The sequence below is a fragment of the Staurois parvus genome, unplaced genomic scaffold (assembly GCF_062004578.1).
Source record: "Staurois parvus isolate SC_StPar_1 unplaced genomic scaffold, SC_StPar_1.0 ptg000030l, whole genome shotgun sequence".
In the NCBI taxonomy this organism is placed as follows: Eukaryota; Metazoa; Chordata; class Amphibia; order Anura; family Ranidae; genus Staurois; species Staurois parvus.
Window position 1 is genome coordinate 5200062 of NW_028317826.1, and position 18151 is coordinate 5218212.

Sequence of the window (18151 nt, forward strand, 5' to 3'; positions counted from 1 at the left end):
GAAGTAGCTTCCTGATGGCTAAAAGAAGAGTCCATAAGTGGGGTTCTGAAAACTTAAACAAGAATAGTTGGTAGACTTGGACTGCAGATATGGGTTAAAGGTCTCCATTGATGGAAGAGGCACCACAGGGGGTCAACGACCAGTGGACTAAGGTAGGTAAAAAGATGCGTTAAAAGGATTTATTTATTAAAGGTACTTGTATAGCTCCGTCAATTTATGCAGCATTGAACATATTGTGCACATTTACATCAGTCCCTGCCCTCAAGGAGCGTACAATCTAAGGTCCCTACCTCACATTCATACATACTAGGGACAATTTAAAAAGTAGGCAATTGACCTACCAGCATGTCTTTGGAGTGTGGGAGGAAATGAGAGTACTCGGAGGGAAACCACTAACTGTAAATGGTGGGAGCTAGGGAGGGTGGGGTAAGTTGAGGGCTGATGATCATAATTGAAGTGAGGGGGGTTGATTTTGCCAGAAGATTGCAGGGAATGGAACTAGAGAGCACAGAGGAGGGCCAGGCATCCGACTCATTGACACTGAGGACTGTTTAGACAGTGAAGTTCTTTAATACAGTGAAGACATTCAGTACAGACAGTGGGACAGATAACCATCAACCCTTTTTTTTAAAGGGAGACCAATTTTAGAAAAAATGTGCTTTAAAGAATAATTCCAGATATCAAGCCCGCCCCGCAGGCCAGAGTACTTGGTGTCATTCTGGACTCCAACCTATCCTTCCAGCCCCAAGTCCAATCTTTAACAAACTCGTGCAGACTCCACCTCCGCAACATCGCCAAAATACGCACGTTCCTAACCCCAGAAACCACTAAACAGCTCATCCACTCCCTCATCATATCACGACTCGACTACTGCTATTCCCTCCTCACTGGCCTGCCTCGCCGCTGGCTATCCCCGCTTCAGTCCATCCTGAATATGGCTGCCAGACTCATTCACCTTTCCAATCCCTCCATCTCCGCCACCCCCCTCTGCCAATCCCTCCACTGGCTTCCGATTGCGCAACGGATCAAATTCAAAATCCTAACACTGACGTACAAAGCTGTCCACCATACTGCCCCGAACTACATCACTGACCTAATATCCAAGTACCGCCCAGCACGCACACTCCGCTCCTCACAAGACCTCCTTCTCTCTAGTTCCCTGGTCTCCTCCTCCCATGCCTGCCTCCAGGACTTCTCCAGGGTGTCACCCATCCTCTGGAACTCCCTGCCCCAACCCATCAGAATATCACCTACTCTCCTCTCCTTTAGGCGCCCCCTGAAAACCCATCTCTTCAGGGAAGCCTACTCCACCCCCTGCTAACCTGCCGACCTCCTCCACTCTTCCTACCACTCCATCCCCCACAGCTATCTCCTCCTGTACCACTATCCCCTCCCTCCTAGATTGTAAGCTCAAAAGAGCAGGGCCCTCGATCCCCTCATGTTTTGCATTGTATTGTTATTGTTCTGTCACATGTTCTGTCCCCCTTTGTAATGTACAGCGCTGAGCGAACCATTGGCGCTTTATAAATACTGTATAATAATAATAATAATATATGTAGTTACATTGGTCCAGCTTGAACCAATGTATATGATATAGTTGATGCTGCTTGAAGCTGGACATTACTAAAGTAGACTTAGCTACTCCAGTGATCTCCACTTGATTCCAGGTCCCGTGCTGAGTGGCCGGCCTGATGCCTTGTGAATATAGGATGTCGAACACTCAGCATGGGCACCAATCAGAAGGTGTATGATGCCTGCGCCCCACCTTTCCACATTGTCCTATCATTGTCTTAAAGCTTACTACCACTTTAATTCTTAATGGCTTCCCCACTCATTGGAAATCACAGTGGATTTTCCCATGCATGGGAATGCATAGCACTATGCAATTTCTGTTCAGCTGCATTTTTAGAAAAGGTCGTAGGACCTTTTCCCTGTATTTCCGACAGGCACAGCAGCCCATTCACACGGCCACAGGGAAACTGAACCTAGCTTGACAGTGTTTATGGTTCAGATGGAAAATTGAGAGACACAAAGTAACACCATTACTTTTGTATCTACTTTGACATCAGCAGGTCATAGGGATGAGTTTCAGCCTGGGTTTACACTGATGCAGTCTGGAATTCACAGCATTTTCTGTGCGAATTCCGCTCCGCATCAGAATCACACCCCATTCATTTGAACCGCTGCGGGTGTCTATGTTAACTTACCAACACTCCGAAATCGGTCCGCAAAACGCGCTGCGATGTGCAGAGTCGGATTGCATAGGTGTGAATACCCATGCAATCTAGTGCGGACCAAAAAAATGGTCCTGCACCTTTTTGATGCAGGTGCGGTGCGATTAGAGCCATACAAAATGTATGGCTCCAATCACACCGCGCACAAATCACAGGTGTGATTCCTGTGCGAATCACATGCAATGTACTGCACCGCATATATGTTAACCCGGGCTCAATGATGAAAAAAAAAAAAAGATTTTGGCTTTAGTTCAACTTTACCTTAGGGTAATACACACTGGGCAGAAGAAATGCTGCTTTTACAGACATTTTCAATTTATTGTTGCAGTCTGTAAATGCACCTGTATATTAGCCTGTGTGTCTATGCACACATAGGCATTTACAGGTGCTTTAGAATAGCAGCATTTAAAAGCTGAAAAAAAACCCCCATCACCACCACGCCCAGGAGAGGAAAACAAAAAAGTTCATGAATGTGCCATACCCATATACCCATGCCATTCATTCAGAGCGGTGTGCCGTGGCCAGGACTCCCACGCACAGGTATGGGAGTGACATCATTGCGGCTCGGCCAGTCAAGTGGCTGCAGTCCGCAAACCAGTAATGTAGACCGGATGAAGATGGAACCAGGAGCGGACTGACCATTTGGAAACTCGGGCACTGCCCGAGGGCCTGGGGTCAGTAGGGGGCCCCATGAGATGCCCCTGGTACCTTTTTCATAGGCTTTTTTGAGTTTGGGCAAGGACACAGGGGCCCCATGATCCCCTATTGCCCGGGGGCCCCATGAGTTCTCAGCCCGCCCCTGGATGGAAGCCTCCTCGTCTGTGACAGCGCACCGTTGGAGGGATTTTGGTTACGGTAAGTCTTTCATAATGTGCAATGCATACTAGCAGGGCTTACAATGTCAAGTCCTGAGCTACTAGCCAGGCCTTAAGAGTTACTCGCCACCAACAAACACACACAGAGACACCTGTACACACACAGACATGTACACACACACACACACACACACAGAAACATGTACACACCAGGGGCGGACTGACAACTTGTGGGGCCCCCAGGCAATAGGGGATCATGGGGCCCCTGTGTCCTTGCCCAAACTCAAAAAAGCCTATGAAAAAGGTACCAGGGACATCTCATGGGGCCCCCTACTGACCCCGGGCCCTCGGGCAGTGCCCGAGTTTCCAAATGGTCAGTCTGCCCCTGATACATACACGCACAGAGACACATGTACACACACACGGACATGTACATACACATACACACACACAGAAACATGTACACACGCACAGAGACACATGTACACACACACACACACAGGCACGTACAGACACGCATACACACAGATACATGTACATACACACAGACACATATACATGCATACACAGACACATGTACGTACATACACACAAACACACACACACACGTACATTCACACACACAGACACATGTACACACACACATACATGTACATGCACGCAGACACATGTACAGATACACACATGTACATGCACGCAGACACATGTACAGATACACACATGTACATACACACAGACACATGTACATGCATACACAGACACACACACACCCATAAAAAGTTGCAGTACTTTGTTGTTCACTCACTGGGTACTGCACTCTAGGGGGAGGCAGAGAGCACAGCACACACACTCCTTCCTTTGCTTTCACTGTGCTCAGCTATTTAGCAGTCTGACTTCTCCCAGTGCCAATGACAGACCCGGCCTGAGTTCCAAGCCTGTTCAGCAACACGGCCCTGGGGGACACACTCGATCCCATCATAATTTCCACTCGCCATTGGCGAGCAGCCGAGTGGAAATTTCAAGCCCTGTACTAGCACATTATAACATTGCCTTGCAGGGAGAAATTTGTATTTTTTTTGTTTCCTCTAGTTTACTACCGCTTTAACACTAAACTGATGGCCAGTAAAGATGTTAAAAACATCACCTATGGAGACTTCTGAGTATTGTAGTTTTTTGCAATTCTACGGATGTGTGCAATTTTAATCTTGACATGTTTGGTATCTATTTACTCGACATAACATCATCTTTTATATTTTACCCAAAAAATGGGTATAATATTGTGTTTGCGCTAAAATTTATTTCAGTGTATTTTTCCTGAAAATAATGCGTTTGCTGAATAACTGCGCAAATATTGTGCGACAATAAAAAAAATTACAACTACCACCATTTTCTTCTGCAGGGCCTTTGCTTTTAGAAAACATTCACTTTTTCATGGGTTTATGGTCACTTGTAGCAAAAAAAAAAAAAAAAAAAAAAATGCAGATTTTAACATGTGGGGATGGCTTATGGAGAAAACATATTGAGCTGCTGAATTTTGTATTTATTGTAAATGAAGGAGTGGGGAATGTTGGACGCCATGATGAGCAGGAATACAGCTGTGTAATATGATGTGATCACTGGATTTGGTAAGAGGTGAGAAGGGTGACTCTGCCGGCACGGTACACCTGAATCTGAATTCTCCCCCATTGGGTGGAGCTGTCCAGATATGAGGAAGTGTCGGTATGCTGTGGATGTACCTAACATTATAAGGCTCCATGCACACTAGCATTTTTTTAAGCTCCTAGAAGCTAAATAGTGTTCTATGTGTCTATGCACACTACTTTAGGCTATTAACCTTTTTTGAGCTTCAGCGTCTAGGAGCAGAAAAAAAATGTTTTTGTAGAGTTTTTTGGAGTGTTTTTCCAGCAGAAAAAAACCCCTAAATGCTTCTAAATGCTACTAAAACGCTCCCAGTGGCTTTTTTTTTATCACTACAGGTACTGTAAAAACTCTAATAAAACACTAATGCTTCTGAATGCTACAAAAAAAATAATTACCAGTGTTTTTTTATCCAGCATTTTTTGAGCTTAAAAAAAAAGGATTTTTTGAGCTTCAGCATCTAGAAGAAAAAAAAATGTTTTTCTAGAGTTTTTCTGGAGTGCTTTCCCAGCAGTAAAAAAATTCTAATGCTCCTAAACACTACTAAAAAAACACTACTACCAGTGTTTTTTATCTGCTTTCCCACTGCCCTATTATTATCATTATTATTATACAGGATTTATATAGTGCCAACAGTTTGCTCAGCGCTTTACAATATAACGGGAGACAATACAGCAACAATACAGTTCAATACAAGAGGGATAGGAGGGCCTGATCCTGGGAGCTTACAATCTAGGAGGGAGGGGCTAGTGGTACAAAAGGTAGTAACTGTGGGGGATGGACTGGTTGGAAGAGTAAAAGATTCCAGTATTAGCTGAGGGTAGGATAGGCTTCCCTGAAGAGATAGATTTTCAGAGATCGCCTAAAAGTAAGCAGAGTAGGCGACAGTCTGATAAATTGGGGTAGAGAGTTCCAGAGGATGGGGGAAGCTCTGGAGAAGTCATGGAGACAAGCATGGGAGGAGGAGACAAGGGAGCTAGAGAGTAGGAGGTCTTATGAGGAGCGGAGAGTACGGTTTGGGTGATATTTAGAGACAAGATCGGTGATGTAATTTGGGGCAGAGTTATAAATGGCTTTATATGTTATTGTTAATGTTTTTCAATTTTATCCCTTGGGCAATGGGAAGCCAGTGGAGGGATTGGCAGAGAGGGGTGGCTGATAGAGAACGGTTAGTAAGGTGGATGAGTCTGGCAGCAGCATTCATGATAGACTGAAGAGGGGATAGCCTGCGATGAGGTAGGCCAATGAGGAGGGAGTTACAATAGTCAAGGCGAGATATAACAAGGGAGTGAATAAGAATATAGTAGCCACCTTTGGTGGCTAGGGAGGTCCCAGCCGGAGATTATTATACAGGATTTATATAGTGCCAACAGTTTACTCAGCGCTTTACAATAGAGATTCCCCGCTGGCACAGGGTGATCGCCGTGTAAAACAGATAGGGGAGAGACCTGTGTGCAGACAACACAGGTCTCTTTCCTGCCAGCAAGGACATGCTGCTGTGTATTTCTCTGCACAGCAGAGAAATACACAGCAGCATGTTTCCCTAGTAAACCATAACACAGCACACAGTTAACCCTTTGATCGCCCCAGATGTTAACCCCTTCCTGCTCGGTGCCATTAGTACAGTGTCAGTGCTTTTTATTAGCACTCATCACTGTATTGGTGTCACTGGGGAGGTCAGTGACAGTCACTTCCCCTCCAGTGTCAGAATGCCCGCCGCAGTCTTGCAGTAAGTCGCTGATCGCCGCCATTACTAGTATAAAAGAAAAAAAATCCCAGTATATATACCACCATTTGTAGACGCTATAACTTTTACATAAACCAATTAATTTACACATATGGGGATTTCGTTTTTAGCAAAGACATGTGAATACACTTTGGCCTAAATTTATAATGTAATTAATTTTTTTTACTGGATATCTTGTATAGCAAAAAGTCACAAATTTTTTTTTTCAAAATTGTTTGTCTTTTTTTGTATATAGCACAAAAAATAAAGCAAAGGTGATCAAATACCACCGAAAGAAAACTCTATTTGTGGGGGAAAAGGACACAAATGTAATTTATGTGCAGCGTTGCATGACCGTGCAATTGTCAGTTAATGTAATAAAGTTCCATAACGCAACAAAAATGGCCTCATCAGGAAGGGGGGGGGGGGAATTCACTGGAAGGCAAGTGGTTATCCAACATTTCTTTAGCGTAAAAAAACCCGCTAGTGTGCTCGGAGCCTAACCCTGTAACCTGTATAATCATTCTAAATCTCTCTCCATGTCTCTGCTCCATACATAACCAGAGCAGTCAGCTCTCCTGTGTGAGTAACACATCCCATAGTAAGAGACTCCTGCCGGATCGGTCACCCCATAAAGAGGACAGACAAACGTGTCAGCATGGAATGGGATTAGCTGACGCTGTTTTCCCAATTCAAAGATGGAGCCCAAGCAGGAATCACGTACGTCTCGCGAGGTCTCCGCGTTGCGGAAGCGGAAGTGTTGCTGCCTATGCTCATGGCCGGTTCTGAGAGGGAGCGCGGAACAGGGAGCTGAGTGTCTCTGGTCTCCATAGCAACGGGGCCAAGCCGCGGAGCAGAGGTGGGAGGACACTGTCGCCATGAACAGGAAGAAGGGAGACAAGGGCTTCGAGAGCCCCCGGCCATACAAACTATAAGTATTCATTATATACCTCCCTCTGTAACCTGTATACACTCTATACCTCCCTCTGTAACCTGTATACACTCTATACCTCCCTCTGTAACCTGTATACACTCTATACTTTCCACTGTAGCCCTGTATACACTCTATACCTCCCTCTGTAACCTGTATACACTCTATACCTCCCTCTGTAACCCTGTATACACTCTATACCTCCCTCTGTAACCTGTATACACTATATACCTCTCTCTGTAACTGCATGCACTATATACCTCCCTCTGTAGCCCTGTATACACTATACACCTCCCTCTGTAGCCCTGTATACACTATATACCTCATTGTAGCACAATGAAACAAACCTGCACGTCTGCTCCCCATGCTTGGGTTGCCATTGACAATGAATGGCACCACAAGTGTGAAATACATTTGCAGGGCGTTTCTGAGTTGAATGGCAAAAAATGCCTTTTTTACGTGTTTCATATACACTGAATGTGAATACAGCTGTACATACCTACCTCTGTAATGTCTGTATAGAGTCCACTGTCTGAATAGTTGTGTATATGGGAACCACATATACATGTTTACTGTGTGCTTATATGTGTCTATGTACAGTATGTACACATACCGATCAGCCATAACTTTATGATCACTTGCCTAATATTGATTAAGTCCCCCTTTTTCAACAAAACAGCCCTGACCTGTCAAGGCAGGGATGCCACTAGACCTCTGAAGGATTGCTGTGGTATCTGGCACCAAGCTGTCTGTAGCAGATCTTTTAAGTCCTGTGAGGTGGGGCCTCCAAAAATTGGACTTGTTTTTGCAACAAATCACACAGATGATTGATTGGATGGAGATCTGGAGAATTTGGAAGCCAAATCAACTCCTCAACCTTGTTGTGTTCATCAAACCATTTTTGTAGTATTGCAGGGGGATCATTATTCTGTTGAAAGAGGCCACTGCCAACAGGAATACCATTTCCATGAAGGTGTGTACTTGGTCACCAACAATGTTTAGGTAGGTGGTACATGTCAGCTAACATCCACATGAACGGCAGGACCCAAGGTTTCTCGGCAGTACATGGTCCAAAGCATCACACTGCTTCCTCCGGCTTGCCTTCTTCCCATACTACATTCTAGTGCCATCTCCTCCCCAAGTAAGTGACACACGCACCCAGCCATCCACATGATGTAAAAGAAAATGTGATTCAGCAGAACAAGCCTCCTTCTTTTAATGTTCTGATGCTCACATGCCCATTGTAGGAACTTGTGGCTGTGGCCATGGGTCCGCATGGGCACCCTGACTGGTCTGCAGCTACCCTGCCCCTTACACAACAAACTGCAATGCCCATTTTTTCTGCTTTCAACAAATCAACTTCATGAACAACATTTTTTTTACTTGCTGCCTGATCTATCCCACCCAATTTCAGATACTATTGTAATGAGATAATCAATATTATTCACTTTGCCTGTCAGTGGTCTTAAAGCTATGGCTGATAAAGGTTTGTGTGTGTGTGTAATAAAATAAATAAATAAATATATATATACAGTCATGGCCGAAATTGTTGGCACCCTTGATATTTTTCCTGAAAATCAAGTATTTCACACAAAAAAGGTATTGCATTAACACATGTTTTGCTATACACATGTTTATTCCCTTTGTATGTATTGGAACAAATATAAAACAGAGGCAGAAAAGCAAATATGACATAATGTCACACAAAACCCCAAAAATGGGCTGGACAAAAGTATTGGCACCCTTAACTTAATATTTGGTTGCACACCCTTTGGAAAACATAACTGAAATCAGTCGCTTCCTATAACCATCAATAAGCTTCTGACACCTCTCACCCGGAATTTTGGACCACTCTTCCTTTGCAAACAGCTCCAGGTCTCTCTTATTGGAAGGACACCTTTTCCCAACAGCAATTTTAAGATCTCTCCACAGGTGTTCAATGGGATTTAGATCTGGGCTCATTGCTGGCCACTTCAGAACTCTCCAGCGCTTCTTTGCCATCCATTTCTGAGTGCTTTTTGACGTATGTTTGGGGTCATTGTCCTGCTGGAAGACCCAGGATCTTGGACGCAAACCCAGCTTTCTGACACTGGGCCCTACAGTGCGACCCAAAATCCTTTGGTAATCCTCAGATTTCATGATGCCTTGCACACAGTCAAGGCACCCAGTGCCAGAGGCAGCAAAACAACCCCAAAACATCATTGAACCTCCACCATATTTTACCGTAGGTACTGTGTTTTGTTCTTTGTAGGCCTCATTCCGTTTTCGGTAAACAGTAGAATGATGTGCTTTACCGAAAAGCTCTATCTTGGTCTCATCTGTCCACAAGACGTTTTCCCAGAAGGCTTTTGGCTTACTCAAGTACATTTTGGCAAACTGTAGTCTTGCTTTTTTATGTCTCTGTGTCAGCAGTGGGGTCCTCCTGGGTCTCCTGCCATAGCGTTTCATTTCATTTAAATGTCGACGGATAGTTCGCGCTGACACTGATGCTCCCTGAGCCTGCAGGACAGCTTGAATGTCTTTGGAACATGTTTGGGGCTGCTTATCCACCATCCGGACTATTCTGCGTTGCAATCTTTCATCAATTTTCCTCATCCGTCCACGACCAGGGAGATTAGCTACAGTGCCATGGGTTGCAAACTTCTTGATAATGTTGCGCACTGTGGACAAAGGCAAATCTAGTTCTCTGGAGATGGACTTGTAACCTTGAGATTGTTGATATTTTGCCACAATTTTGGTTCTCAGGTCCTCAGACAGTTCTCGTCTCCTCTTTCTGTTGTCCATGCTTAGTGTGGCACAGACAGACACACAATGCAAAGGTTAAGTGAACGTCTCTCCTTTTTATCTGCTTTCAGGTGTGATTTCTATATTGCCCACACCTGTTACTTGCCCCAGGTGAGTTTACAGGAGCATCACATGCTTGTAACATTCTTATTTATCCGCAGTTGTGAAAGGGTGCCAATACTTTTGTCCAGCCCATTTTTGGAGGTTTGTGTGACATTATGTCGAATTTGCTTTCTTTCCTCCCTTTTTTTGTTTTGTCCCAATACACACAAAGGGAATAAACATGTGTATAGCAAAACATGTGTTAATGCAATACGTTTCGTGAGAAATACATGATTTCCTGGAGAAATATCAAGGGTGCCAACAATTTCGGCCATGACTGTATATATATATATACACACACCTACCTGCTGATACATGCATGCTTACCTGTCTGTGTACAGTGCCTTGAAAAAGTATTCGAATGCCTTGAAATTTTTCACATTTTTTTTCATATTACAGCCAAAATGTAAATTTATTTTATGTGATAGACCAACACAAACTGGCAAATAATGGTGAAATGGAATGAAAATGATTGGTTTTCAACATTTTTTACAAATAAATAACTGAAAAGTGTGGCGTACATTTGTATTCAGCCCCCTTTACTCTGATACCCCTAACTAAAATCTAGTGGAACCAATTGCCTCCAGAAGTCGCCTCATTAGTAAACAGAGTCCACCTGTGTGTAATTTAATCTCAGTATAAATACAGCTGTTCTGTGAAGCCCTCAGAGGTTTGTTAGAGATTATTAGTGAACAAACAGCATCATGAATGCCAAGGAACACACCAGACAGGGCAGGGATAAAGTTGTGGAGAAGTTTAAAGCAGGGTTAGGTTATAAAAAAATATCCCAAACTTTGAACGTCTCACGGAGCACTGTTCGATCCATCATCTGAAAATAGAGTATAGCACAACTGCAAACCTACCAAGACATGGCTGTCCACCTAAACTGACAGGCCGGGCAAGGAGAGAATTAATCAGAGAAGCAGTCAAGAGGTCCATGGTAACTCTGGAGGAGCTGCAGAGATCCACAGCTCAGGTGGGAGAATCTGTCCACAGGACAACTATTAGTCGTGCACTCCACAAATCTGGTCTTTATGGAAGAATGGCAAGAAGAAAGCCATAAGAAGTCCTATTTGCAGTTTGCGAGAAGCCATGTGGGGGACACGGCAAACGTGGAAAAAGACACTCTGGTCAGATGAGACCAACATTGGACTTTTTGGCCTAAAAGCAAAACGCTGTGTGTGGCGGAAAACATACACTGCACATCACCCTGAACACACCATCCCCACTGTGAAACATGGTGGCAGCATTTTGTTGTGGGGATGCTTTTCTTCAGCAGGCACAGGGAAGCTGATGGGAAGATGGATGGAGCCAAATACAGGACAAAAGACTTGAGACTGGGGTGGAGGTTCACCTTCCAGCAGGACAATGACCCTAAACATACAGCCAGAGCTACAATGGAATGGCTTGGATCAAAGCATATTCATGTGTTAGAATGGCCCAGTCACAGTCCAGACCTAAAGCCGACTGAGAATTGGTGGCAAGACTTGAAAATTGCTGTTCACAGGCGCTCTCCATCTAATCTGACAGAGCTTGAGCTATTTTGCAAAGAAGAATGGGCAAAGCTGGTAGAGACATTCCCAAAAAGACTTGCAGCTGAAATTGCAGTGAAAGGTGGTTCTACAAAGTATTGACTCCGGGGGATGAATACAAATGCACACCAAGCTTTTCACAAATTTTTTTGTAAAAAAGTTTGAAAACCATTTATCATTTTCCTTCCATTTCACAATTCTGTGCCACTTTGTGTTGGTCTATCACATCAAATCAAATACATTTACCTTTTGGTTTTTAACATGACAAAATGTGGAAAATTTCAAAGGGTATGAATAGTTTTTCAAGGCACTGTATATAGAGTCCACTTACACATGTGTACCATACATTCCTACCTACCATGTGATATGTATATTATGCTCCATACATACTTACCTGTCTGAGCATTGTATTTGTTAAAGGATACGTTCACTTTTGGAACATGTTCCAGCATCTGCAGCCTCTAACCCCACCCCCGGTACCCCCGATCCCGTCCTCCCTGTGACCGCAGATGGGGGATCTTCTTCCCACACCCACTGTCGTAATTTGAAAATGGCATGGCCGTGCAGGGCTCCACACGGGTTTCCTGCGAATGAGGGCCTACAAGTATCAACATCCATTGCTGCTGATGGCTTGTAGTTCTCTATGAACTATGAGGGCACTGGTGAGTGCTCAGGAAGTCCATTGATCTTCCTGTGATTGCAGGTACAATGCTCTTTAGAAAATAATAATAAATGCACATTTTTACCTGCAAGAAATGTGCATTTATTATTTTATTTAAAGGTTTAACTCTACTCATACCTGTAATATCTATGTATATCCTTCCCCTTGTATATAATATGTTGCACTCATATTGTAATGTGTGAATAACTTTGTTTCTTCTCTCTACACGACTCACCAGGTAGTCTGCATCAGCAATATTAATTTTCAGAGGAAATCTGTCATTGTAAGTAGCTCTTTTCATACTTGTTGTTACAATGAAATGTTCTCCACTGACTGGTGGGTGTTTGAAAGATTTTCCCTTATAAACCTAAAATCATAGTCATTAGATTTAAATGTAAAGAAAATATACGACCAACTCGCCAGTGGACAAAAAAATCAGACATACGCCTTTTTTTTCCATTGCAGCAAAACACAGTAGTGTGTTGTGCTCCGTGTAGCGCTGCAATGCATGTTTGTTGGAAGTGCATTGAGGTGTCATTTTGCATGTGTTCAGTTTTTATATACATGCATAATTTAGGAATTTTATGTTTTTCTTTGTTTTTTCGACATTGTAAAATCAACTAACAACTCTAAACTTCTACAGTGTGTGTGTGTGTGTGTGTGTGTGTGTGTGTGTGTGTGTGTGATCACAAGGTTGCATTGCAGTCACAGGTACACGAGTTTGCATTGCAGTCACATGTGTTCCAGGTATGTTTACATGCAAAAGAAATGGGAGTACATTAATTTTCATTGCATATGCATGGTGTAAACAACCTTGTGATCACACACACACACACACACACACACTGTAGAAGTTTAGAGTTGTTAGTTATATTTAGGTAAGGCATCTTAAACTGTAAGCTCACCTTTTCAGAAACGATGAACTAACACCATACACCCTTCCCACCCCCAGTCCTCGTAGTACTTACCTCCATCAATGATGAGCAATTCCTGCTCTTCTCCCCCTTCTTTCTGCAGTGCTTCCAGGAAGGAGCAGAACGATTCTGATTGGTCAGTGCTGGCACTGAGGGTCACTCTGTTTTGTCCAGGGAGCACTGCAGAAAGAAAGTGGGTAGAAGTGTGGATTTTATGTCTCTGGACTGCTACAGCAACTGCATGCACTTCAACAGCTTATTACCAATAGGGATGGAAATGGGGGTGGGTGTAAGTACAGTGTTCTTCTTTCCTTTTTTTTTTTTTTTTCCTGAAAAGGTGAAGTAACTTTTAACCCCTCAAAAATGTAATGTATTGCAGCATACCAGTCCTTAGATGTGGGGTCTGCATTCTTTTCCTTTTTTCTATCTTTTTTTTTTTTCCTTGATTGATCCTGCCAGAAACACACCACCTGTTCTAGAGTGACCCTAGGCTGCTCACCTTATTTAGACTATAAACTCCTCTCATATCCATTATATAGGGAACATGCTCAGGTAGTTACAAGGACAGTGGAATTTTTGGCAAGAACTTGGTTAAAAATGCAAAACAAGCAAAAAACTAAATGTGCAGGCATCACATCTAAGAACTGGTAAACTGCAATATATTACAGATTTGATTGATACAAACCAATAGAAAAATATTTATTTTCCATTGTCAGTTCTTAGTGGCTGCTTTATGGTCTCTGCCAGCAACACGTTTCCTGTTTTAGCATCACATTGCTCATTCACTGTACTGCATCTATGGAGGAGCAGTGTTGTCACTGAAAGAGAGAAAGTGTGTTAGGGCTACAGAATCACCCCCTACAGAAAAGGAGTTCTATAGTTCACTGGTGAAAACGGCTTTGGTAACAGTCAGTAAGTGTGTTACTGGCAGGATCATCAGGTAAAAGTAAATGGAGAAAAAGCCTGAAAAAAAAAAAAGAATGTCAACTCCATATCTGAAACTAGTAAGCTGCAATATATCACGTCTTTCGTTCTTTGAGTTTGTGTTAGGGGTTGTCGTAATTGGAGTAGTTGGGTTAAATATTAAGGTTGGGGAAGGAACAAATTTTGGATGGCGTATACAAGGGTTAGATCCACTGTGAGGATTTTATTGCTATCTGGGCCTACATTAGGGGGCTTTTCTTTTGCTGTCCTGGTGACAGCTGATTTCACTAAATGGGAAGTGAGAAAATAATCTGCAACAGACATAAATACAAATCTGATGAGGGTTCTAGTCTTTTTCTACTCTACTTAAAAAAAAAAAAAAAAAAAAAAAAAAAAATTGGTGTTTTTTTTTTTTTTTTTTGTCCTAGAGATTTTTTTCCCACTTCCTCTCTAAAAAAAAAAAAAAAAATTCTATCGGGAGTCAGTGATGGGGAACCACATAAAAGTAAAAACCTGGCAAAGTTTTTCTGGCATACATAATTTTTTTTTTTTTTGAGGAGATAAGTTTAATATATATATATATATATATATATATATAAGGAAAAAATGCACAGCTTTTTTGCAGGTAATCAAAATGTGCATTTATTTTTTTTTTACCCTGCAGCCTCTAAGGAATTTCACCCATAATCCTCGGATTGCAGGGTCAATGTCAGGATCCTGCAAACACTCAGTACAGCTGTCTGCCTGTACCTCCTATGGGCAGGCAGTTACTGAATTGCAGGAAGAATTCCGATGGCTTGCAGTTCTCAATGAACTGCATGGGCACTGGTAAGCGCTCTTGTAATTCATTGAGGACTGCAAGCTTGTATATCATTAATTCAAAGGACTCAGAAAATCCATGAAGCGGTCATGTGGGCATGGTCTCTTTGTTTATAAATTCTGACAGCGGGGAAGAGGATCCCTACCTGCTGTCACAGGGGGGGGGGGGGGGGATCAGGTTGAGAGAAGGCAGGCACTGGAACATGTTGCATGTTCTGAAGGTGAATTTATCCTTTAATTCATTTGTAATGTTGTGTAGTGTGTGTGGTCCTGTGATGGGAATGAAACTTTTTTTTTTCTCCTGTTTAGTCATTTCCCCACCTATGTCTATTGTTCCTTTACTGATGATTTTAGTCCTGACTGGATTTCTTCCTTAAGTTTCAGTAGTATCCATTTACCTCTCATATCGTGGCCTTGCCTCCGTTATCCTGTATGAGGTGATAGGGGGTGTGTGTGAGTTTGGCCTAAGTGATCAAAGCCTGCAATGGATGTAGTAAATGTTAATAATTGCCTGTGTGTCTTTCCTCAGGGATATGTGGAGTTAACAATATTCCCTACGGTGGCCAATCTGAACAGAATCAAGCTGAACAGTAAACAGTGCAGAATATACCGAGTGAAAGTGAATGAGCTGGAGGCAGCATTCATATACAACGACCCCACACTGGAAGTCTGTCACCACGAGTCCAAACAGTGAGTGCAACAATTTTCTCTTCTCGTGCATCTGAATGCTGCATGTTCTGGCTTTACTGTGCAAGGAAGACTGGACCATTTAAAGTGGTCAGAAAACTTTATTGAAAGTTCACCTTATCTATGCAAAGATAAATACTGTCTCTCTAATAAGTGTATTAAGTTAGTGTCAATTAGGCCCAGACTGGGACAAAAAATAGGCCTGGGCATTTTAGACTGAGCAGCCCCAAGCCCTGGGGCTCTTACCTTGGAGCCCAGTGGCGGAACACCAGGACCTGGTCGCAAGTGCGACCTTTGCGTCCCTGGTACTTCCACCACTGGTGTCAGTAGTTTTTTTTTTTTTTTTATTTTTTATTTTTTTTTTTTTCTTATAGGAGCCCCGTTGAGGGGGGGATTTCGTGAGATTCTCCTTTTCTGCAGCCTCAGCAGCACAGAATGCATGGACAGGAATAGCTCTGTAAAGAGCTTCCCATTCATTCATAAACTGAAGTATAGTAAACACCTTTCACTATGCCTCAGTTATAAATGGACAAAGTCAGTGATCAGTACTGATCACTAACGGTCCATCAGACAAGGAAGGGGCTGCTAAATGACATATTTACCAGTCCCTTCCCCGCTTTCAATCCTGACATATTCCCGCAGCAGCTAGTAGGAGAGGGGAGGGGGAAACCCAGCAGCGCTGCAGCAAGGTGGTCTGGGAGAGAGCACACATGGGCCCAGGGGAAAGCACAGGGAGACCAGGAGAGAGGACAAGGGCCTGGGGGCAGCAGAAAGAAGATGGATAGGAGAAGTGGCAGATATGGGAACTGATCCATCCATTTCTTTCCTGCAGCCACTGAATGCTAGCAGGAGGGAGAGAAGGAGAAGCAGGCATTCAGTGGTGGCAGGAGGGAAATGGACAGATCGGTTCCTCTGTATGCTGCCCCTCCTATCCAGGCAGCCTTGGACCGCCAGACAAATGCCTTATGTGCCGTGTGGGCTTGGTGTCAATATTCCTATTGCACACATTCCTGGAATGGGCTCAAAATTAGCAGGTGCTGTAGCAACTTCCAGCTAGAGACATCGATCAATGCACATATTTGACAGCATGCCACGGATCTCTCAGGAGGCAGTGTTGGATGAAGTATGGCACAATTTGGATGCCAAATTGTGAGACACTTACATTATAGATCAATGCACATATTTACTGGCACACCAAGGATCATCAAGTATCGTCTCAAGCTTTTATAGCAGAACAATTACATCACAAAGGACCAAGTGCAATGATTCAGAGCCACACAGGATCCACGCTTGCCTGATGAAGAGATCCTGTGCAGCTCCAAAGTATTGCACTTGGTCTTTTGTGATGTGATCTTTCTACTACAAAAGCTGTAGACGATACGTGATGATCCTTGGTGTGCCAGTAAACATGTGCATTGATCTATAATGTAAGTGTCTCACAATTTGGCATCCAAATTGTACCATACTTCATCCAGCACTGCCTCCTGAGAGGTGTGACATGGACATCCCAGGAGGCAGTGGGGAAAGGGAGAGTCAAGTACTTTGTCATCCTCCCCTAGGCAAAGAATCAAAGTGTTGGGCTACATAAAAAAAAAAGGTGTGTGCCATGACAAACAGGAAGCTGTCTGCAAATATGTAAGAGGGAGGAACAAGGAAGTAGATGTTTTAATTTCTGGCATGGATGTCCTCTTTAAAGTGCACCTAAACCAATAACTGAAATGCAATACTGTATACTACAGCTCACCAGTCCTTAGAAGTGGTGGCTGCTTTTTTAGTTTGTGTTTTTTTTTTTTTTTTTTTTTTTTGTTTTCACTTTGTGATCCTTCCAGTAACACACTTCCTGTCTTAGAGTAACAATGCTTGGTTACTGTACTGTATTCATGGAAGAGCATCATTGTGACCCTAGGCCTGGAAGTTTGTTAGAAATAACCCCCCCCCCGCTCCTCATCTTTATAACAAGGGGGGATTTGCTCTGCAGTTCCTGAAAATTGTATGATAGTTCTTTAACAAACAAAATATCACTTGATTAGGGCTGACATCTAGTTAAAACAACTTGCTATTCGTAAAACTAGGCTCTATTCAAAGCAGTTCACATGCAGTATTTAGGTTTCTGGACACACTTATCTAAATATCGCATGCGATTCACTATACCGGTTTGCGGTATTTACCGCAAACTGCAAACTGCTCAGTAAATACCGCATAAAAAGAAGTTCAAGTCGATTCACAGAAATAAATAAGTAATTTAAATGCATTCAGTAATTAAGTAGTGGTCCAAGCAGGCAGTATTTAAGGAATGTAAAAATATAATCCCCAATTTTCAGTGGTCTACTCCTTTTTTGGATCAGTTCTCTCGAGTAATGCAAAGAAACCTGAATATGAAAATG

The 18151-nt window shown here is 43.0% G+C and overlaps 1 protein-coding gene across 2 annotated transcripts in view; it reads left to right on the top strand.

Annotated features, from left to right (window-relative positions):
- The first annotated feature begins 7170 nt into the window (after positions 1-7170).
- Positions 7171-18151, top strand: part of TAF2 (TATA-box binding protein associated factor 2) — a 128646-nt gene continuing 117665 nt past the window's right edge. For both annotated transcript variants that reach the window (XM_089659051.1, XM_089659052.1), the window contains exons 1-3: positions 7171-7344; positions 12652-12706; positions 15610-15770. In XM_089659051.1, the coding sequence (XP_089515177.1) occupies positions 7292-7344; positions 12652-12706; positions 15610-15770 (269 nt within the window). In that variant the 5' untranslated portion in view covers positions 7171-7291. The remainder of the gene's footprint in view (positions 7345-12651; positions 12707-15609; positions 15771-18151) is intronic.